The following is a 23,644-nucleotide window of genomic DNA, read 5'->3' as shown; positions in this document are numbered from 1 at the left end:
ATATTTATATACAGATATTGTATACAAGTCCATTTTATATAAATTCTAAATGGTTTATGTTTGACCCTTATGTTTTTTTACACTTTCAGGAAGAGTAACTCTACAAACAACCACAAAGATAAGAACTTGAGGCAACGAAACACAAGCTAAATAAATCTGGTAAGTAAAGGAAGATTTCATGGTAAAAAAAAAAACGATGTTGAGTAACACCACAACCACCACTAGCTATAGATACGGGTGCTTCATCAAGTATACTATAGTGTCTATGTTTTGAGTATTGTCTAGGGCAGTGTTTCCCAACCAGTGTGCCTCCAGCTGTTGCAAAACTACAACTCCCAGCATGCCTTGACAGCCTTTGGCTGTGCGGGCATGCTGGGAGTTGTAGTTTTGCAACAGCTGGAGGCACACTGGTTGGGAAACACTGGTCTAGGGCAAGAACAATGATAGTTTGTAGTCACAGGAAACAAGAGCTCTGCCTGCACGCTAGATTTCAGACAACCATTCCCTGAATCACTTGATGTTCAGAGTTGTTCTTTGCGGGTTCAATAAGTTAAAGAGGACCTTTCATGGGTTTATGTATTACAAACTGGTATGCTTACCAGATACAGCAGCCTCTATAGATGTAAACTTTTTTTTTTTTTTATACCCCTCTGTTCTGCCGCTGTGCAGGTGCTTGATATGCTAATTCAGATTATCAGTACAGGGAGGAGGACACATTCCCCTTCCTCAGTGGGCATCCCCTTCTCTCTCGCAGCGGACTGCTCCACAGCCAGGTAGAAGGTAAGCTGTTTTTATGAGATTACCAAATCTCACAAGAACAGGCTATATAAGCGAGTACAGCAAGTACTTTACATGCATGCATACATACATAACCTGTTCTGGTAAATCTCACGAGAACAGATCACCTTCTATTTGGCTGTGGGGCAGTCCATTGCAGCATCACAGCCAGGGAAAAGGAGATGCCAATGAGGAAAAGTAATGTCTCCTTCTGCCTGTACCGATACCTTGAATTAGCATATCAAGTGCCAAAAATAGCAGTGGCACAGCAGCAGAACAGAGGGGTATTTTTGAAGGGAAAATAGGGTCACACTATATCTGGTAAGCATACCAGTTTGTAATACATAAACCCATGAAAGGTCCTCTTTAAAACAAAAAAAAAAAATGCTGATTGAATTCTGCTTTGGTTTATAACTAGTGTTGATCTAGGCTAGGCTTCTTTTAATAGGATCCACCCTGGTATTTCATGTTACCAAAAAGGCGCTCAGCAGGAATAAGTTCTTGAAATGTGTGGATTTGGACATCAAAAATGACTAGTGCTAGGGCTGTACGATATGGGAATTTTGTGCGATTGCGATTAGGGCCCTAAAAATTGCGATAATGATATGCAATACGATATTTTAAGGGAATTGTGCTAGAGGTCTATTTGCTTGGATTTTCCCATATGAGCCGCTGACGCGGCTGGGTATGACATAGTTATGGGGTGGATCTGTGGAGGACGCGCTGTTATGGGGTGGATCTGTGGAGGACGCGCTGTTATGGGGTGGATCTGTGGAGGACGCGCTGTTATGGGGTGGATCTGTGGAGGACGCGCTGTTATGGGGTGGATCTGTGGAGGACGCGCTGTTATGGGGTGGATCTGTGGAGGACGCGCTGTTATGGGGTGGATCTGTGGAGGACGCGCTGTTATGGGGGATGTGTGCTATGACAAATAGGGCCGTGAGGGGGGCCAGTATAAGACATATAGCATCTTATGCTGGTCCCCCTCATGGCCCTATGTGTCCTAAACTGCGCACATAACTGGATTTGTGTGTAAAGTATTTTACTAGTGTGTAAAACAAGCTCTCTCCTATTGAAAACATGGCCAGCCTCTGTACTCACTGTCACTATGAATGCACTGCAGCAAGCTGGCCGGCGCGTGACTGATGTCACTTAGTAACGCTCCTCCCACTTCAGGAAGCAGGAGCCTTACTAAGTGACCTCAGTCACGCGCCAGCTCGCTGCAGTGCATTCATGGTGACAGTGAGTACAGAGGCTGGACCTGTTATCAATAGGAGAGAGATTGTTTCACACACTAGTAAAATACTTTACACACACAGCCAGTTATGTGCGCGGGGCCCCTTCATATATAATCGCGGCATTTTCGGGTCGGCCAGATCGCCATATTGCATTTGCCGATTATCGCGATTTGATTAATTTTGCGATATTTCGTGCAGCCCTAATTACAGCCATCACAAATTTATGTAATCAGCATGTGTCCACTGATCTCTACAGATGCTCATTGGGATCCCAATAACATTTAACATGCATATTAAAAGAAGGTATCCAACATTCCTAAATATAGGCAGTAATGTTTCATAAAGTGGAAATGAAACTTGGACCATACGGAGGAAAACAAATGAATAATTGGTTACTATGTCCTTTTAATGGTAACCATTGGTATGCTATCCATGTCAGATAGGTGTGGCTCTCACCTTTGGGACCCACTTGCACCTCCACAGTGGGACCCCCAATGTGTCCAAGCGCTATGCCATCAATATCTAAGATGGAAATAACTCTTTAAAAACATGGCTGCTTTCATACAAAAGCAGCACTGTGCCTGTCATGGAGTTGTAGTTGGTATTGCAATTCAGCTGCCTGAAAATGAATAGTGCTGACATGTGATACCATACACAACCTATGGGTAGGTGTGGGGATGTTCTTGGAAGAAAACAGCCATCCTTTTCTAGTCCTGGTAAGCTCAGTAAATGGTCATTGTGTTTTCTATTTGTCTGTCTAATTTTTGTTTTTTCCTCTACTTTTCTTTTTCAGAGATTTGTGGATTTGACCAGACAACAAATTATCCTTTTAAAGAGCTCACATTGCTATGAAAGTCTATCTTAAGACTTCAATATTCCTTTTTTGTGTGTGTTTTTTTTTTTTTCTTCATGTGACTGAGGGTACAAAACTATTTTTTTAAAGCATGCCTTATATAGCCTCCATGGAGACTAAAAACTGATTGGGTATTAAGGAGCTTCAAAAATAGAGTGCATATGCAGCTTTGTGTGCTGTGGCTTTTTTTTTTTAATCACTTAAGATTATATATATATATATATATATATATATATATATATATATATATATATATATATATATATATATATATATATCTTATTACACACATACACAAAATGTAAGCCTTCCAACGGGATAGTAGAGGCTTGGACAGCAGGTTTATTTTATATATTTTTATTAATTTTTTTCCATATTTTTTTTTTTCTGTATATTTGGCATGTATCTTAATTGAGCAGAATGCATCCATTGTAATGAAAGTATCATGTATTTTTTAAAGCTGAGTATTGGATGGCTTGTGAATGTTGTAGCTGCCATATGACAGTCAGATGAAGCATCGTTTCAATGACCCTGAACATTCTAAAAATTATTCAAAAAAGTTTCCTCAAGCATGGAATAGCTTATTTTATAACTCATACGGTGGCGTCCTAGGGCCTAATGTATGTCACAACGATTCTTGATTTTTTTTATATACAATATACATCTGTCTGCTCTGTTTTGTACTGGAATATCATGCGTTGCTTCACCAAATGTCCAGTACTTTGTACTGAAGAAGGCTTAACAGGAATGTTTTGGCTGTATAGTTACAAAGTATCATTATGGCTTTTTCTCTGAGAAGTTAAATATCTAATGTAAATGTTATAAGCAACCATTCACAGAAGTACTTTTAAGGGGTTGTCCAGGTTCAGAGCTGAACCTGGACATAACCTCTTCTTCACCATCTATGAGTGGAGCATCAAAGCACTAATGAGCTGTCTTTAGCGCTGCCCTAGCCTGTAAAACATTGTAGGGCAGCGCTAAAGGCCACCTATTTGTGCCGGTGACATCACCGGGCTCACTTCTAAGTCGAAGTCTCTGCCTAGCATACCCATGTGAAGCCTGGTATGTCACTGGTAGTAAAGAAGAAGCACTTGTACATGGTAAATAAGTGAAGAGGAGGTTATGTCCGGGCTCAGCTCTGAACCAGGACAACCCATTTAAGGCCTAGCGTAACTGGATGACAAACTGATTTGACTTAGTGCAAATATTTAAAATGACCTGCTAAAGATAAGAGACCATATTGAAAAATTAGGTGGGATGCTTTATAAGTGAACATTGGTTCAATCATGTATATTCTTCAATCCTTTTGCACTGTTATGTCAAAATGTACATTCATGCAGGCAGACTTTTTATAAGTTATATATATATTTTTTCTTTGGGGTTTTTGTTTAATTTGGGTTATTTAATGAGATTTTACATTTGTTCTTTAAAGCATGGTTCTATTCTATGCAACTAGATGTAAATGTGTCAGTATATCAAATATGTAATATCTCTTACTGGGCAGAGGGGTGGGGGAATGTTCTAGTTGCATGAGCCCATGGATTGTGCAATTGAAGTGTAATAATGTGTGTGGAAAATACACTTGTTGATACAATATAAACAAACTAAAACAGGAATGTATTCTGGTGTAAAGCTTTTTTTAGTGTTTTTTTTCCCCCAGCACTTAGCTTTTTATAAGTTTGTTCAACTCTTTTTCCACAGCTTCAACAAATCCTGGGAAGTTCTGGTCCAAGAGACATAATTTGAGGAAGGAACACAGCTCCTCATTTAAGGGAGGGCACATATAGGTCGAGGTGGTGTCATTTGCTTGTTTGCTTACCACTATGCCCTGTAAATGCAAAACGTGAATTACTTTGGTACAAATGTTCATCTTATAGGCATTTTCCCAAGCAGAGGACACAAATTTCATACAAAAAATCAGAAACACTTGTACATACACAGCCACATGAGACTTATCATCCATTCGTTTGCCAAAAAAGTATATTTGCCAGATTAGTTTATATTGTCTCTATAAGTGCTTTATATGCTATACTCTCTACTAACCACCTCATCGTAAATACCTATAAATATATTGCAAGTCATTTTTCACACACTTCTGTGAATTCCCTGTGATTCTGTTAGCATAACAGCAGTTTTGTTATTGATGCCTGTTTAAAGAGAATGTGTGATCAGAAAGTGACATATTGTTTAGGCTACTTTAACACTTGCGTTCGGGGTTCCGCTTGTGAGTTCCTTTTGGAGGCTCTCACAAGCGGCCCCGAACGGATCCGTACGGCCCCAATGCATTCTGAGTGGATGCGGATCCACTCAGAATGCATCAGTATGGCTCCGTTTCGCCTCCGTTCCGCTCAGCAGGCGGACACCCGAACGCAGCTTGCAGCATTTTGGTGTCCGCCTGGCCGTGCGGAGCGAAACGTCCCCCATTGACTTTCAATGTAAAGTCAGGAGTCCCTATTAATATACCATTCGGATCTGAGTTTTCTCCAATCCGATGGTATATTTTAACTTGAAGCGTCCCCATCACCATGGGAATGCCTCTGTTAGAATATACTGTCGGATCTGAGTTTTCACGATCTAACTCAAATCTGATGGTATATTCTAACACAGAGGAGTTCCCATGGTGATGGCGACGCTTCAAATTAGGATATACTAACAACTGTGTACATGACTGCCCCCTGCTGCCTGGCAGCACCCGATCTCTTACAGGGGGCTGTGATCTGCACAATTAACCCCTCAGGTGCTGAGGGGTTAATTTTAATACGAGGGGGGGGGGCCCCGCACTGGCCACCAATGAATTTAATACAGGGGGCGCGCGCACTGGCCACCAATGAATTTAATACTGGGGATGGGGGGGGGGGGGGGGGGTCTGGGGTTAATTGTGCTGATCACAGCCCCCTGTAAGAGATCGGGTGCTGCCAGGCAGCAGAGGGCAGTCATGTACACAGTTCTTAGTATATTATAACTTGAAGCGTCCCCATCACCATGGGAACGCCTCTGTGTTAGAATATACTGTCGGATCAGAATTTTCACGATGTGAAAACTCAGATCTGAAAAAGCTGTTATGCAGCCGGATCCGCACCGAATGCAAGTGTGAAAGTAGCCTTAAATTGTCTTTTCATGTTTAAAATATTCTTAATATGTTTTAGTGTTTTTTTATTTTTTATATAAAGGACATAAAATCCTGCTGTTTTTGCACTGGCCACTAAGCCTAATAGGTGCCTTCTCTTGGTCGGTATATATCACCTCTATATAGATAACACAGTATCCACCATTCACAATAGATGAGATCACAGCTTATCTACTCCCTCCTGACCTCTGCATAAGTCAGAGAATGCCTAGAAAACTCTCCCATAGGAGTCACTGAGGTCCCTGTCTGTCCCTTGTGTCTATGGCCCATGGTGGCTGCTGTAAAGCATCTCTCTAAATGTTGTTAACAGCTCACACAAGATTGCAGCCCCCATAATTATGATCAGGAAATTGAATAAAACAAATCTGTAATCGGAAAATAAAAACTGTTTAGAAAAAGGGTATGTGTCACTATCTAGTTTTAAATGGCAGAAAAAATTGTGACACATTCCCTTTAACATGTAACTCCATCAAAGAGCACGTAACCTTTCAATAAACTTTGCACTAATCAATAGTACAGTGTATACATGATAAATAACACTATTTCTGCCCATTATATGACTTGTATCTGGCATTTTGTAGCAGTTTTCCCTAGGTTGCAGTTCTTCCAGATCTGGTGGATGAAGACTAGCTCCCATCCACTTCACACACAAAGTAAAGGAGAATCTACTTCCTAATGTTCTCTCACTCAAATGCAGCCTTGTACCAGAGGTACTGACTGCGATGGTTGAGAATATGGCACTGAAATTTGCTATTTAACTGTACAGTTTCTCTTGCTGTGTGTGCGTGTCTCTAGGGTCATCCTTAATTCCTGCTCACTCCTCTCTCCATAGACTTTTATTGTATGATATAATCTGATACTTCAGTGAGCAGCAGCTGTCTATTTTCAAAGTGATTTTTAGAGAAGGGAGGGGAAGAAACAGCTGATAGCTCTCATGTTTCTTATAGTCGCTTCTACTATTGATTTATGCAAAGTTCTGTGAAAAGTTGGTGGCCATTTAATGTTATTTGCTTGCCATATTCAGTTATACAGATGATTACAATGAGGTGAGGTATCTGCTATATTCATCCAGTGCAGTTTTGTTTTTTAATTTGGAACTAAAACCGGGACTGGATCTCCAAAAAACTGGGACGTCTAGAGCTTTCCATGCACTCACTGTGTAATGCCCACACCGTTTTAATGACATATTTCCCTATAGTAAAGATCAGAAGTACAATTGGGTCTAAAACTTGCATCTAACTGCAAGCCTCAGTTTAATTAATTACTAGCTTGGTCATAGAGGAAGTCCGGGCTGGACAACAACTTGGTCTACCTTGCACACCTATGTGCTTTTAGTGCTAATCTTCGGGCAATTAAGACAAAGCAGGAAGATTCTTGTAATAAGCTGCTCGCAGGATTTTTCCTACCAGCACTGGTCACATTTTAGGAGAGAGTACAGAAGTATACACTACTACATGTGGTCAGTGCAAAAGGAGAGGAGCCTGTTAAGATAACTGACAGAAAAGGCCTTTAGCCTCACACACAGCATCAAATGCGGTTTACCCTTAGCGCTGTTATTCATATACCTCACAACATTAGCGGCACTAGTCTGAAGAAGGACATTCAGCCGAAACGTCATGAAATTACAACTGCAGAATGAATTTAATAAACTACGATTGAACTGCACGGAAACATGTTGTGCTGAAGTCTACTTTATAATTGATAGAAAAGGCAGGCACTTTACAGTCTCCTTGGAGTAGGAAAGGCACTGTTTATACCACTACAATTACAGGGAAACTGAAAAAATGCACTGCTGTTAATATTGTGCCCAGAGTTATACTGGGGGGTGTTGTAGTAAAATCTGCAAGTGTCATAAATGGCTGGATTCACAAAATGACAATATTGATATTTAGACAAATGTTACATTTTCATTTTGTATTAAGTTTTTATACAGAAGAAAATTAACCATGAATTTCTGCTGGGTATAAAACATGGTTTGCTTCTAGACCTAGAAAAAGAATTGTCCAGGTTTTGGTTAGGCATTACAGAAAAAAAAAATAGATATCTACCTGTGCCACCTCTGTCATGGTAATCCGTTGTTCTGGAAAGCTTTGAGGGGACTCTTGAACTGATTCATTCTAAAACAAAACGTAGAAGACAAAGTCTAACATTACCATTTATAATCTTTTGATTATGTAATTACTTTTAAAAAAAAATTTGAACAGCAGACCTGGTCGCACAAGAAATGTTGAAGTCTTTGAAAGCAATTGTCACAGTTTTCCTGGGCTTTATCCTTGGAGTCACCATCAAACTGAACTCTGAACATGCGGACCTCAGTCTACACGAAAAAAAAAAAGTCTGTATGCGTATATATATATATATATATTTTACACTGGATTTCAGTACATAATATACATATAGTTAAGAGCCTTTAGCCAGCTTGGCAGCATTAGCTGTTATGTTTGGAGTGCAAAACATGGCCATTTTCTGGTTTCTATGACATTTTGTCTCTTGTTTAAGATATATAGTCATAAAAAAAATAGCACTCCCTCTTTGAATAATGTGATTTATTTATTTTTATTATAAAGAGGTCTTAAAATTACGGTATGTATATTCAAGCTCATATGAACAACACATGACAAACCATATCATTATTAAGTAATGAGTGCAGCCTTACTGCTTCTATAGCAATTAAGATGGTAAGTAGCAAGGTAATGCTAATCAAATGCCCTTGATTAAATGATCATCGGCAAGTGTGACCACTAGGGATGAGCGAATCGACTTCTGATGTTTCATCCGAAGTCGAGACGCTCATCCCTAGTGACCACCTCTACAAAAGCTGACGTTTTGGCAGTTTGCTTGTCTGGAGCATATAAACTTGTGTTAACACAATGTCAAGGCAGGAAAATCTCAGCAATGGTCTTAAAGAGGACCTTTCACGGATCCTGACATTGTGAACTAAGTATACAGACATGGAGAGCGGCGGGGATCTCACTGCACTTACTATTATCCCTGGGCGCCGCTCCGTTCTCCCGCTATGCCCTCCGGTATCTTCGGTCACTAAGTTATAGTAGGCAGAGATTTCGGTCACTAAGTTATAGTAGGCGGAGTCTGCCCTTGTTCTGCTGTAACGCTGGCCAATTGCAGAGCTCACAGCCTGGGAGAAAATAATCTCCCAGGCTGTGAGCTCTGTGCTGCGATTGGCCAGCGCTACAGCAGAACAAGGGCAGACTCCACCTCCTATAACTTAGTGACCAAAGATACTGGAGGGCATAGCGGGAGAACGAAGCGGCGCCCAGGGATAATAAGTGCAGTGAGATCCCCGGGTGACGCTCTCTATGTCTGTATACTTAGTTCATAATGTCAGGATTGGCGAATGGTCCTCTTTAAGTCAAGACACGTAACGGTTGGTGCCCATCGATCTGGGAAAGATTATATCGCCATTCCTAAACAATTTGAAATCCATCATTCTACAGTGAGGGGTAGTGTTGAGTGAACCGAGCTTCATCTGAAGTTGCTTTGTTCAAAACTTCGGAATAATACTGTACAGAGATTCATCTCTGTATAGTATTAGAACATATGGGCTCTGAAGAGCCAAAGTAAGTTATTCACGAAGTTGCGTGTGACTTCGTTGGATATCTAAGTCCAGCAATAGAAATAACCCTTATGAAGAAATATTTAATTTTAATAATACTTATACAAAAACGACGTACACCGCACAACTATTATAGGTAGTACCACCAGGACCTCTCCCTACACACACCCTAAACTATCCCTCTGCCCAGGGACAGCCCCTAGTGATGGGGACTACCTGTCCTCGAGCCTTGGCTACCACCTCCTACTGTACCCTTGGTTAGTGTCAGTTGGTGGATATTGGCCTCAAGGTGGACTCCTAAATAGACAGACAGAACAAACAAAAAAGTGCCCTTTGTATACAACCCTGATGATGAGTCCATATCAAGAGGTACAAGGTGCACTTAAAGAACAACTAAAAATACTGGGCAATGGGCAGTCCATGTGCCCCTACGTATGCCAACCTCTTTCTGGGCTGGTGGGAGGACACCCACGTCTTTCCCGATCAAGCCGTCTGGTGGTCCAGTAACATTCAGTTCTGGACCCGCTTTATTGACGATGTGTTTGTGGTTTGGAAGGGTGAACCAGCAGATTTTAAGAGGTTTGTCTCAGATCTTAATAAAAATGAGATAGGGCTTCGGTTCACCTCTGAATTTAACGTAGCGAGTATCACCTTCCTAGACGTGAGAATAACGAAGATTGGTGATAAGCTATCCACCAATATTTAAAGGAAGACAACAGCCACAAACTCCTTGCTTCACTGGAGTAGTTACCACCTGGCCCCCCTAAAATGGGGCATCCCAAGAGGTCAGTACCTCCGGGTCAGAAGGAACTGCTCCAGTGATGAGTCCTCCATCAGTAAAGCAAGGGGTTTGCAGGATAGGTTCAGGGCCAGGGGATACCCACAACCGGTACTGAGGGATGCCTTTAAACATGCTTTTGACAAGTGATCGAGCTGACCTACTAGTCCTCAAACGTATGACGGCGGATTGTTCCCAGCCGGCACGCATCATCTCCAATTTCGATTCAGCAAATCAAGATGTCAAACAAGTGCTTAAAAAATACTGGCCGATTCTACGAATGGACCCTGACCTCTTAGAGATAGTCACTGAGCATCCCGCTGTCTCCTATAGATGAGGCAGGAGTCTTAAAGATCGACTAGTATGTAGCCACTTCATACCACCTGTCAAAACGGGCACCTGGTTAGACCGGAAACCTGTTGGTGTCTAAGTGTGGCGGCTGTAAAGCGTGTGACTACCTGTCCACTGCGAAAATAATCACCTGCTCGGTGACGGGTCATATGTTCCATGTCCGGGACTTTATTAATTGTAGGTCGAAAGGTGTTGTGTACCTTTGTCAATGTCCATGTCCCATGGATTATGTTGGAAAGACCGTGAGGGAGGTGAGGAGGAGGATATTGGAACACGTGAATGATGTAAACAAGAAGGAGTTAACACCGGTAGCCACCCACGTGAATGACTTCCACGGGGGTGACCCCAGGTCCCTTCAATTTACAGTCCTAGAGTTGGTACCTCCCTCTCCCGGTGGGGGTCACTGGGACAGGAGGATCCTCCAGAAGGAGAGCGAATGGATCCACAGGTCTGGTCCCAGTCCCCCCTGGTCTTAATGGGAGACTAACTTTCTCGTGCTTCCTCTGATCTTCTTCACGTGGGCCCCCTCCCCTCTTGGACCTCTTTGATATCTTGGTCCGTTCATTTACTTCCTGGGTACCTTACCCCTTAACCTTATCTTAACTAAATATCACTACCCTTGATTGGCCCTCGGGCCTGTCTGTGGGACATCCCTATTCTTTACCCTTCTCTTTCCCCCCGCCCCCCCCCTTTTTTTTTTATCCCCGGCAGCTTGTGAGGCTATGATGACTTGAATGTCCCTTTAACTAGGCCAGGTGCGCAAAGTACCTAATTTGTTAATTATCATAAACAATGAATATGAACAGGTTCATTGTATACCTGTTTGCTCCTCCCTGCTTTATCATGAGGGACTAGCTTATACAAACTGCTTTTGACGATTCTCTCTCCACTATTAGTAGTAATTCCCCCCTTCTACCTTTTGGCTCTCTCCTACTGGGCCCCAGACTTTGGCATTTTGATCACTTTTCTTATATAAGGGAAGTAATCCACCTGAACATAACGATATTGAGGTGCATCTATATTAATTATGGGGAGGTGAACGCTTTGTGCCATGTGTAAAATTAAACCTAATTCATCCCTGTACCCTTCTTCTATTCAGTCCGATACTGCTTAACTCCTTCCTCTATTTCAATGATGGAGCGCAGATTACATGGACTGGAAGGGGTATACGTTCCACGTCCCGGCGCCGAATGACGTTCGCCATTACATCGTGGATCGAAGGCGTCTGCCGGAAGTCGGCGCAGCAGCGTGCGTTCCACAGTGGAACGCACGCATGTACTGAGTAGCTTTACCGGCTAGCGGTAGCTACAATAGTGACTGGGCCATCTGGGACTGATTGGGAGGGGTATTAAAGGATGGGGTTGGACAGTTAGACAGGGTATTGGACTCTAGGAGGATCAACCATGGAGGACTAGCTGCAACAGATACCATCCGTGAGTACTTTCTAGGCATCTTGGCTTCACTGCTAGGACATGCTAGACTAGATGACTTAATGTATGTCTTATGTCATACAGGTGATCTGATTCATCAAGCCATTTCTTTACGGTCTGACTTTGCCCACTGAGTGGCATATCTGAGGTAGCTTTGTGTTTCTCTCCATGGGGTCTTTGAGGTGGTGGTCCCACGAGTTGGTTGTACATTGCCTTTACCAGTAAATCTATATGTCTTCATGTTACAGCTGTAATCGATTTATTGTACTTGGTTTGAAGACCGATTTGCAGGGCACCATAAATGTATGTCAGTCTACGGTCACAGTCAACTACTGTGGCTCTAGTAACTGCATCTTTATACTGCATCCAGGCGTATACCAAGCACTCTGTGGACACAGTGAGTTGTCTCCTTGATCAGGGTGCTTAGTGGTGGCGGGCACGCGTCAGCTATATGGAAAGCGGCTTTGGGTGCAACTGTATAAATACATATTATTATTTTTTTCCACAGAGGCCTGCTTTGAATCTTTGACCGCATGGAAACAACCATCCACACAATCTGGTGGTGTGGTGCCTGATCTGCCGCCTCCTCCTCTTAGTTATATCATTTGGTCCAATTTAAGTATAGAATTGTATTGACCCCATTATAGCAATAACTGTGATCTACACCCACTCTACGTAGGCCTATTTAGGAGTCCACCTTGAGGCCAATATCCACCAACTGACACTAACCAAGGGTACAGTAGGCGGTGGTAGCCAAGGCTCGAGGGAAGGGAGTCCCCACCTTTAGGGGCCATCCCTGGGCAGAGGGATAGCTTAGGGTGTGAGTGTAGGGAGAGTTCTCCCCCCCCCCCCCCCTTCACTGTGCCCTATGTATCCTTATACTTAGTTTATAATGTCTGGACCCATGAAAGGTACTCTTTAACAGGGTGGGACACTAATGCACTTGCACTGCTGCTCTAAGTAGCAGAGCAATAGGAGCAGTCCCTCGCTGCTCAGGTACTCTGATGAATTAACTGATTTGCTCATCTTTCATTCAAGATAGTTGACAATCTGGAGTGGACATCCTACCAAATTCACCCCAAGGTCTGACCGTGCAATGCTTGAATATATTGCAAAAAACCCAAGAGCTACATCTAAGACTCTTCAGGCCACAGTTAGCATGTTAAATGTTCAAGTGCATGACAGTACAATAATAAAAAAAAAAGACTTAAAGGGAACCTGTCACTTGGATTTTGGGTATAAAGCTGAGGACATGGGTTGCTAGATGGCCGATAGCACATCCACAATACCCAGTCCCCATAGCTCTGTGCTTTTATTGTGTAAAAAAAAAACGAATTAATACATATGAAAATTAACCTGAGATGAGTCAGAGCTTGAAAATGGGACTCTTCTCTGGTCACACAAGTAACATATGACTCCTATGTTCATTTGCATAAAATGCGGGAAGTACAAAAATGCATAATACTTATTGAATTTGTCTGCAAATGAAATTAAAAGTGTAATTTATATGTTTAGGGTAACACAATGAACATTTAGAAACGCTCAGAGAGGGGAGCATAGTAGAGGTGACAGGTTCCCTTTAAGTATTTGGAATTGTTTGAAAGGTTTGACAAGAAAAGGCTCTTCTTTCTAAATAGAACATGGCAATGCAGCTTAACTTGCATCTGAACAATCCACAAAAAATGTTCTTTGGACAGACTAAACTAAATTGGACATTTTGGTCATAATGCCATGTCTGACAAAATATAAACGGGGCACCATACAGTCACTGAGTCAACCACAAACTCCGCTGTGTACTAAAACGTTCTAGAGTTTAATGTGAGGTCATCTATTCAACAGCTTAAGTTTGAAACTAGGTCATGCAAGAGGACAATAATCTCAAGCGCACCAGCAACTCTACAATAGAATGGCTGAAAAATAAATGAAACAAAGTGCTAAAGGGGCCTAGTCAAATTCGAGACCTCAACTCAACTTAACTTGCTGTGGATGGAACTTAACCACCTCCCATCTGCCTGGGAGGTGGATCTCTATCTTGGAATGGACGTTTCTGAATGTCTATTGAGAGATGGCAGCTGCACGCCAATTGTGCAGCTGCAGAGCGGGTTGCCCGCTGTCAGTGACAGCAGGGGAACCCAGAGAGAAGACAGGGTGTCCAGATCAGGAAGCACTATGCACTTCTTGACCTGGCGGTCATGTGACTGCCAGGGATGGGAGAGTGCAGGAGCTGTCGGGTCTTTCACAGGCCTCGATCAGCCCTGCACTGAGGCTGTACAGCACTGTATTATGCTATACAGCCTCTCTAGGGCGTGTATTTCCCCTGTAACTGGGGCTACTATGTCAGCCCCAGTTACAGGAGAAATCAATAGTGGAAAAAACAAACAAAAGTGAAGTGAAATGTCCCCCAGAGGTCTTGTATGACCTAATGGGGGACACAAAGTGTAAAATAAAAAAGTGTAAAAATAAAGGTTTCACATGTAAAAAATAAATAAAATTCACTAAGAAATAAAAAGTTAAAAATAGAAAAGAAAAAAAAAAAAAATTGGTATTGCCGCGTCCGTGACTGTCGGCTCTATAAATATATCACATGATCCACCCAGTCCGATAAACAGTATAAAAAAATTAAAAAAAACTGTCCAAAAAAAAAATTTGGCACCTTACATCACAAAAAGTGCAACACCAAGTGATCTAATAAGCGTATGTCCCACAAAATGGTACCAATAAAACAGTCACCTCTTCACACTAATAATGAGACCCTACATAAGAAAATCGCTCAAACAATAAATAAAAAACTATAGCTCTCAGAACATGAACACATTAAAACATAATTTTTTTGTTTCAAAAATACTATTATTGCGTTAAAGTGAAATAAATTTTAAAAAGTATACATATTAGGTATCCCCGTGTCCGTAACAACCAGCTCTATAAAAATATCACATGACCTAACCCCTCAGGTGAACACGGTGAAAAGAAAACTATGGCTCTCAGACTATGGAGACACTAAAACATATTTTTTTTTTGTTTCAAAAATGCTATTATTGTGTAAAACTTAAATAAGAAAAAGTATACATATTAGGTAAAGCTATGACCTAACCCCTCAGCTGAATATTGTAAAAATAAATAAAAACTGTGCTAAAACAACCAATTTTTCTGTCAACTTGTGTGCCCAAAAAATCATATGTACCCAAAAATGGTACCGATAAAAACGTCAACTTTCCCTGCAAAAAACGAGCCCCTGCACCAGACGATCGGCAGAAAAAATAAAAATAAAATATGGCGTTCAGAAAACGGAGACCCAAAAACAATTTTTTTTTCAAAAATTCTTTATTATGTAAAACTGAAACAAAGAAAGTAGACATATTTGATATCATTGCGTCCGTAACGACCTGCTGCATAAAAATAGCACATTATCTACCCTGTCAGATGAATGTTCTAAAAAATAAAAACACTGCCAAAACAGCTATTTTTTGGTTACCTTGCCTAACAAAAAACGTAATATAGAGCAATAAAAAAAATCATATGTACCCCAAAATAGCACCAATCAGGCTACTTTCACACATGCGTTTAGGTGCGGATCAGTCTGGTATCTGCACAGACGGATCCGCATCTATAATGCAAACACTGGTATCCGGTCAGAGCGGATCCGTCTGCATTACTGTGTCAAAAAAAAAGGTCTAAGTGTAAGTCAAACGGATCCGTCCTGACTTACGTTGAAAGTCAATGGGGGACAGATCCGTTTACAATTGCACCATATTGTGTCAATGTAAACCGATCAGTCCCCGTTTACATTGTTAATCCGTAAGTCAGGACGGATTCATTTGGCTCTGCATCGCAAGCAGCATTTTGGTGTCCGCCTCCAGAGCAGAATGGAGGCGGAACGGAGCCAAACTGATGCATTCTGAACGGATCCTTATCCATTCAGAAAGCATTGGGGCTAAACTGATCCATTTTGGGCCGCCTTTAAGAGCCTTGAAATGGATCTCACAGGCGGACCCAGAAACAGCAGTGCGAAAGTAGCCTCAAACTGGCACCTTATCCCCTAGTTTCCAAAATGGGGTCACTTTTGGGAGTTTATACTGTAAGGGTGCATCAGGGGGGCTTCAAATGGGACATGGCATCTAAAAACCATGTGGCGCTCCTTTTCTTCTGCACCCTTGCATCAGTTTACGACCACATGTGGGGTGTTTCTGTAAACCGCAGAATCAGGGTAATGAATAGAGTTTTGTTTAGCTGTTAACGCTCGCTGTGTTAAAGAAAAAAAATGGATTCAAATGGAAAATCTGCCCAAAAAGTGAAATTTAACACCTTAACGCATGTACGGCGGGGGAGTGCATTGCCAGAATGCATTCCGCCGTACATACACTGCGGGATGATCGGGGTCTGGCAGTCCCTAATAGCCGGGCCTCTGCATCGCTGTTTACAGCGATGCCGGCGGATTAATCCCTTCTATGAACGTGGCGCGGCGTAGAAGTGGTTTGCGGCGGGTGAAGCAGCGCATTGAGTCTGTGGGGCAGGAATACAACTAGACAAAGAAATACCATACAATGGCCGCACATCAAAAAAGTAAGCAATTTATTGAAATATCAAGATTAAAAACAACATTTACATGGGGCAAACCCCAAGGATGGTACAATAGAAGTATGGCAATGATTGTATAAGTGTGTGGTAGTGTCCCACAGGGAGAGCAATGCATGAACGGGTGAACCGTCAAATCCCTGCAAAAAATATATATCCCTCATTCCTGTAGTGGAAACACAAACATGGCGGTAACACACAGAGCATACAAAACCCATCCAGGAGGAATGCACTCAAGCCTAACGCGTATCGCTAGTTCCTGGACTAGCTTCCTCAGAGGTCCATGTACATTGTAATCCTAGGAACTCGTCCTATATAGTCAGTATAATCAAATATTTAATTAAGTAAGTATAGATCAGCTGTGGTCATACCTGTTAAAAAGCTATCATTGGGTGGAGGGGCCAGGGGGAAAAAAACAGCCGATGAGTGTCACCTAGATGTGTCCCAGTGCATGGTCCACGCGCACCTGCAGGCGCCAGCGAAGCCGGCCTGTTGACGAAGCAGGTGCGCATGCGCAAGATGGCTCCCGGAACAGACACCAGCGCCACGATGCGTTCCAAACAGCGGAAGCGCAGTGAGGCGTCCAACGTCATATCCACGAGCCACATCGCAACTAAGTCCCAATGGAGCGCAGAATGCAAATGAAGACAAGCGCAGCAAAACTAAATATTGATACAGAGAGTATATACATTATTGAACATGATTAATTCCATGATTGTTGCATGCCATACTAAATACATATATCTACATAATAATACAATTAAAAAACTGTTAAAAAACAGTGCATTTACGGATCCACCTCCAATTCCATGATTATTATATGCCACAATAAAAATATATATGTATAATAGTGCAAGAACAGTACATTTGCAGATATCGTATGACAGTGTCTGTGGGGCAGGGACTGGATGCGTGACGAGGCAGCCCGATGCCGTGCAGAGGCTGCCCAATGTCCTGCCCGGCATCGGGACCTGCCTTCTACGGGTGCTGAGGAGATCCAGCCTCAGGCTGGGTCTCTTAGGCAACCGGTTTGTGTACTACTCACCGTAGTACATGAACAGGCAATGGATTACAATACAGATGTATTGTAATGTATTTCAGAGGGTATCAGACCCCCAAAAGTTGAAGTCCCAGAGTGGGACAGAAATAAAGTTTTAAAAAAAAAAGTTTAAAAAATGTTTTGAATTAAAAAAAATAAGTTTCAAGTTAAAAAATAAAAATAAAAAAATAAACCCCCTTACCCTGATTTTATAATTAAAAAATAATTAACGACTGGCTCTATAAATATATCACATGATCCACCACATCCGATAGACACCATAAAAACTGTGTAAAAATAAGAAATTTTTGTCACCTTACATCACTAAGTGTGCAACAGCCCAAAAATAGTACCAATCTAAATGCTTTTATTGTGTTAAATGTAAAAATAAAAGTATACATATTAGGTATTTTTGCGTCCGTAAAAACCTGCTCTATAAAAATACCACATGACCTAACCCCTTACGTGAACACCGTAAAAAATAAAAAAGTGTCAAAAAAGCCTTTTGTCACCTTACGTCACAAAAAGTGTAATAGCAAGCGATCAAAAAGTCATATGCACCCCAAAATTGTACCAAACTGTCCTCTCATCCTACAAAAATGATACCCTACCTAAGATAATCACCCAAAAAATAAAAAAAAAACTATGGCTCTCAGACTATGGTGACACTAAAACATAATTATTTTTTTTGTTTAAAAAATAAGTGTATAAAACTTTAATTTTTTTTTATACATATTAGGTATCGCCGTGTCCGTAACAACCTTTTCTATAAAGATATCACATGATTTAACCACAGTAAAAAAAAAAAAACTTTAGTGTCAAAAAGCCATTTTGTCACCTTACATCACATAAAGTGTAATAGCAAGCGATCAAAAAGTCATATGCATCCCAAAAATGTACCAATCAAACTGTCATCAACTGAAAAAAATGAGCCCCTACATAACTATGGCTTTCAGACTATGGAGACTTTATTATGTAAAACTGAAACAAAATATTTGATATTGTTGCGTCCATAACAACCTGCTCTATAAAAATAGCTCATGATCTAACCTGTCAGATGAACGTTGTAAATAACAAAAAATAAAAACTGTGGCAAAACAGCTATTTTTTTGTTACCTTGCCTCACAAAAAGTGTAATATAGGGCAACCAGAAATAATCTATACCCTAAAATAGTGCCAACAAAACTGCCACCTTATCCCGTAGTTTCCAAAATGGGGTCACTTTTTTTTTTTTTTTTTTTTTTTTAGTTTCTACACTAGGGGTGCATCAGGGGATCTTCAAATGTGACATGGCAAGTTAAAATTATCCCAGTAAAATCTGCCCTCCAAAAACCTTTCCTTTCCTTCTGCGTCCTGCTGTCTGGTGTGGCCGTACAGCAGTTTTTGACCACACATGGGGTGTTTCTGTAAACTACAGAGTCATTTTTTTTCCGCTAACAAAGCCAGGATTAACAGCCAAAATAAACTCATTATTTATTATATTGAGTTTAGTTCGGCTGTTAGTCCTGGCTTTGTTAGCGGAAAAAAATGATTAGAATAGAAAATCTGCCCAAAAAATTCGAAATTCTAAAATTTCATATCCATTTTCAATTAATTCTTGTGGAACACCTAAAGGATTAGCAAAGTTTGTAAAATTAGTTTTTAATACCTTGAGGGGTGTAGTTTAAAAAATGTGGTCATTTTTGAGTGGTTTATATTATGTAAGCCTCACAAAGTGACTTCAGACCTGAACTGGTCCTTAAAAAGTGGGTTTTGGAAATTTTCTGAAAAATTTCAAGATTCGCTTCTAAACTTATAAGCCTTCTAACGTCCCCCAAAAAATGTAATAGCATTTACAAAATGATACAAACATGAAGTAGATGTCACATTGGTGTCAAGTGGAAACAATCAGTTCATACTGCTCTCTACATGTGCCAAGACAAGCTACTCCTTTGGACACCACATGGTATCTCAATTTTACTACTGTATATTGTAATTTGTTTCACTTCCGTTCAGAGGCTTTTCACTGGTACACTCCATTATGGCGATAGTTGATGATGACCTGAAGAACTGTCTTCTTCTCTACATTCAAAAAAGAAATGTCACCTTCCATGTCATCCTTGTTTTGCTTTTAATTGCTGTACACGCATAATTTTTTGAAAAGCCATTATTAGTGCACAATTGGTGGTACATGAGGGGTAATAAGGGAAATTCAATGGGACAAATTTACTAATACTGTGTAAGTTTTAGGCAGTGTGAACTTAGACTAGAAAAAATCCATCCAAGTTGGATTTCTGTGCGACACCGTTGATTATCATTACAAAAAATGTTGCTCTACATTGGTGTGACACATCGTTGTGTAGCCCTAGCCTAAATGTCAGCCAGATCTATCACAGTGGTTGATGCTGGATAATAACGGAACACCTTTAGACTGTCTAGTCTAAGGTTATACCACCTTTGGGTTAGTCTACTTTGCAGCAGAATTTTTTGGCACATTGTGTCACTTAGGCCTCATGCACACGACCGTTGTTGTATTCAGTTCCACAAAATGGGGTTCAGTTTCCGTGTGTCTTCCTTTATTTTTGGAGGACCACCAGACATAAAGGAAAGTAAAAAAAAAAAAAAGTCTAAGACAGGTTTGCAATGCAAATGATAGGAAAAAAGCAGACGCGGATGACAATCATGTGTGCCTCCGCGTTTTTTAGTGGTCCCATTGACTTGAATGGGTCGGCGAACAGTTTAGGACAGGATATATTTTTTTGACGGACTAGAACAGTGCATTAGCAGAGTTTTTAACGGACCCATTGAAAGTCAATAGGTCCGCAGAAAATCCCGATAAACGGCACAACGGACACTGAATAAAACAACCGTTGTGTGCATGAGGCCTTAAGCCCCCTTTTCATTAAGCTCCCCTGTCAATCACAGTAGAGAAATTTGGTGCAAGGCATATGTGCCAGAATTCTGGCTCATCTGGAGCAAACAATTAAAATAAAATAAAATAAAAAAAGACACCTTAAAAACAAATTCAATGGGAAGGACTTCCATTCCACATATACAAAATGTTCACAAGCAAAGTGTGTTGTTATCACAGAAAATATATTCTTCTGGATCTTATGTTTCTACCCTGTAATCTTTATTGATGGGAATACACCCTAATTGTTGTGTGTGTATTCCCCCTCCTTTGTGCAATCATATTTATTAGATAATAAAGCTTTCCCATTTGTAATAGGGGATCTCAATAATGGATTTGATGAGCGCCTGCATAGGTGGAGACAAGTCTAAAAATAAAAGAAATGGAAATACCCTGTTAACCCTTTCAGGACATGGCGGTTTTCCATTTTTAGTTTAAATTTTTTACTCCCTGCCTTTTTTTTTATTTTTCCATTCATTAAGACGCAGGAGGGCTTGTATTTTAACGGGACAAGTTGCATATTGTAATTTCACCATTTAAAATTGCACATCCAAATAGGGTGGAATTGGAAAAAAAAAATGCAATTGCACTATACTTTTATGGGTTTAATTTTTTTACAGTGTTCACTGTTTAAAGTGTTTGACTATCACTTTTTATTACATTTTCCCCTACGCCCATGACATCACCCTTCAGAGACCGCCTCCATTCAGGACAGGAAACATTAACTTTTGTGGAGAGCTCTTAAGGATGGGCTCTACCCTTCAGCACCAGTTCCTGTCCCATGGGATAGGACATACTGTGGAGAGCTTTGTGTAGGCTGTAGGAGCACCTGACCTGATGATACATATGGGGACACCTGGTGCAGCATAAGTCTACACTAGGAGCTGCTTGCAAAGTCTGGGGCACTCCTGGTTCCTGGACTTATGTTGGGCCCGTGTTCCTGGGCAGTCCCAGCATGGTTGTGCTCCTTGTGGTGTTGAAGAGATCCGGGGCTTTTTCTCTCTCCTATCCTGCCTGCTTGGGATTGCATAGCCAGGGGGCGGGGTGAGTTTCCTGGAGCAACTGTGTGCGCGTATCGGAAGTCGCATGACATGACTTGCAGTATTTGGAAGGCATGTGGTTCTGGGTGGAACACTTTCCGTAAGTGGAGAAGTAATCTCTCCTTCCGGTTTGGCCACATGGGAACGTTGGGTTCAATCCCCACCTTTTTTCCTTCCATTAGAATCTAATTGGGCTTTTTATCTTATTTTATAAAACAAAAGAAGGCCCTAGGAAGGCCACAGCTAAATCTAAGGGAAGAGAGTGTGCAAGAAAAAAAACTTGCTCCTTCCTAGTCCAAATTATTATGTCAGCATTGTGTTAACAAGGTGGTTTAGGAGAAATCCCCATGCCTGCTTCAAAGTATCAAGGACATTGTTACATCTGAAGTCTCTGATTCAATTAAAGTGTTTAACCACCTCAGCTCCCCTAGCTTAAACCCCCTTAATGACCAGACCACTTTTTACAATTCTGCACTACACTACTTTCACCGTTTATTGCTCGGTCATACAACTTACCACCCAAATGAATTTTACCTCCTTTTCTTCTCACTAATAGAGCTTTCATTTGGTGGTATTTCATTGCTGCTGACATTTTTACATTTGTTGTTATTAATCGAAATTTAACGGAATTTTTGCCAAAAAATTGCATTTTTCACTTTTAGTTGTAATTTTTTTAAAAAAAAAGACAAATCTATATAAATTTTTCTCTAAATTTATTGTTCTACATGTCTTTGATAAAAAATAAAAAAAAATGCAATGAATTTCGGCATTTTGAAGCATCTCTGACTTTCTGAGCACCTGTCATGTTTCCTGAGGTTCTACAATGCCCAGACAGTAGAAACACTCCACAAATGACCCCATTTCAGAAAGTAGACACCCTAAGGTATTCGCTGAAGGGCATAGTGAGTTCATAGAAGTTTTTATTTTTTGTCACAAGTTAGCGGAAAATGATTTTTTTTTTCTTAAAAAGTTTCATATTCCACTAACTTGTGACAAAAAATAAAAACTTCCATAAACTCACTATGCCCATCATGAAATACCTTGGGGTGTTTCCTTTCCAAAATGGGGTCACTTGTGGGTTATTTATACTGCCCTGGCATTTTAGGGGCCCTAATGCGTGAGAAGTAGTTTGAAGTCCAAATGTGTAAAAAATGCCCTGTGAAATCCTAAAGGTGCTCTTTAGAATTGCAAAAAAATGTCACACATGTGGTATCGCCGTACTCAGAAGAAGTAGGGCAATGTGTTTTGGGGTGTATTTTTACATATACCCATGCTGGGTGAGAGAAATATATCTCTCTAAAAGTCAACTTTTCCCATTATTTTATACAAAGTTGTCATTTTAGAGAGATATTTCTCTCACCCAACATGGGTATATGTAAAAAGACGCCCCAAAACACATTGCCCAACTTCTCCTGAGTACGGCGATACCACATGTGTGACACTTTTTTGCAGCCTAGGTGCGCAAAGGGGCACTAATTCCTTTTAGGAGGGCATTTTTAGACATTTGGGCTGAAAGAAAAAAATGAACGGCACAGATTTCTTCATTCGCATCGATCAATGTGGATGAAAAAATCTCTGCCAAAAAAAAAAAAAAAAGGAGGGGAAAGGCATCTGCCAGGACATTGGAGCTCCACCCAACATCCAAACCCACTCAGCTCGTATGCCCTGGCAAACCCGATTTCTCCATTCACATCAATCGATGTGGATGAATAAATCATTGGCTTTTTTTTTTTTGCCTCGGCAAACGTATCTTTTTTACTGCAGAGGAGAAATCTCGTCTTGCAGCGCCGCATACACCGACTAATCTGACAGCAGCGCAATGCTTCTGTCAGAATGTACATCAGTGCTGCAGCTGGTTCATCGGTTGGTCCACCTAGAAGGCAAAAAAAAAAAATAGAAAAAAACCAGGCCGCAACGCAATAAATTTATTAACATGAACTTTATAATAACATTTGAACAGAACATTAACTTTTAT

At 40.9% G+C, this 23,644-nt stretch overlaps 2 protein-coding genes across 3 annotated transcripts in view; one reads left to right on the top strand and one right to left on the bottom strand.

Moving 5' to 3' along the window:
* Positions 1-4,484, top strand: part of NPTN (neuroplastin) — an 81,582-nt gene extending 77,098 nt beyond the window's left edge. For both annotated transcript variants that reach the window (XM_044279842.1, XM_044279840.1), the window contains exons 8-9: positions 90-159; positions 2,809-4,484. In XM_044279842.1, the coding sequence (XP_044135777.1) occupies positions 90-150 (61 nt within the window). In that variant the 3' untranslated portion in view covers positions 151-159; positions 2,809-4,484. The remainder of the gene's footprint in view (positions 1-89; positions 160-2,808) is intronic.
* REC114 (REC114 meiotic recombination protein) overlaps positions 3,080-23,644 on the bottom strand; it is a 285,499-nt gene continuing 264,934 nt past the window's right edge. Inside the window, exons 5-7 of the mRNA XM_044277110.1 lie at positions 8,205-8,306; positions 8,044-8,112; positions 3,080-4,876 (exon numbers count right to left, since the gene is read on the bottom strand). Of these exons, the coding sequence (XP_044133045.1) occupies positions 4,532-4,876; positions 8,044-8,112; positions 8,205-8,306 (516 nt within the window). The 3' untranslated portion in view covers positions 3,080-4,531. The remainder of the gene's footprint in view (positions 4,877-8,043; positions 8,113-8,204; positions 8,307-23,644) is intronic.

This window comes from Bufo gargarizans, chromosome 2, assembly GCF_014858855.1.
Source record: "Bufo gargarizans isolate SCDJY-AF-19 chromosome 2, ASM1485885v1, whole genome shotgun sequence".
NCBI classification, from domain to species: domain Eukaryota; kingdom Metazoa; phylum Chordata; class Amphibia; order Anura; family Bufonidae; genus Bufo; species Bufo gargarizans.
The sequence above is the reverse complement of the archived record's forward strand: the minus strand, read 5'-3'. Positions and strand labels throughout refer to the sequence as shown.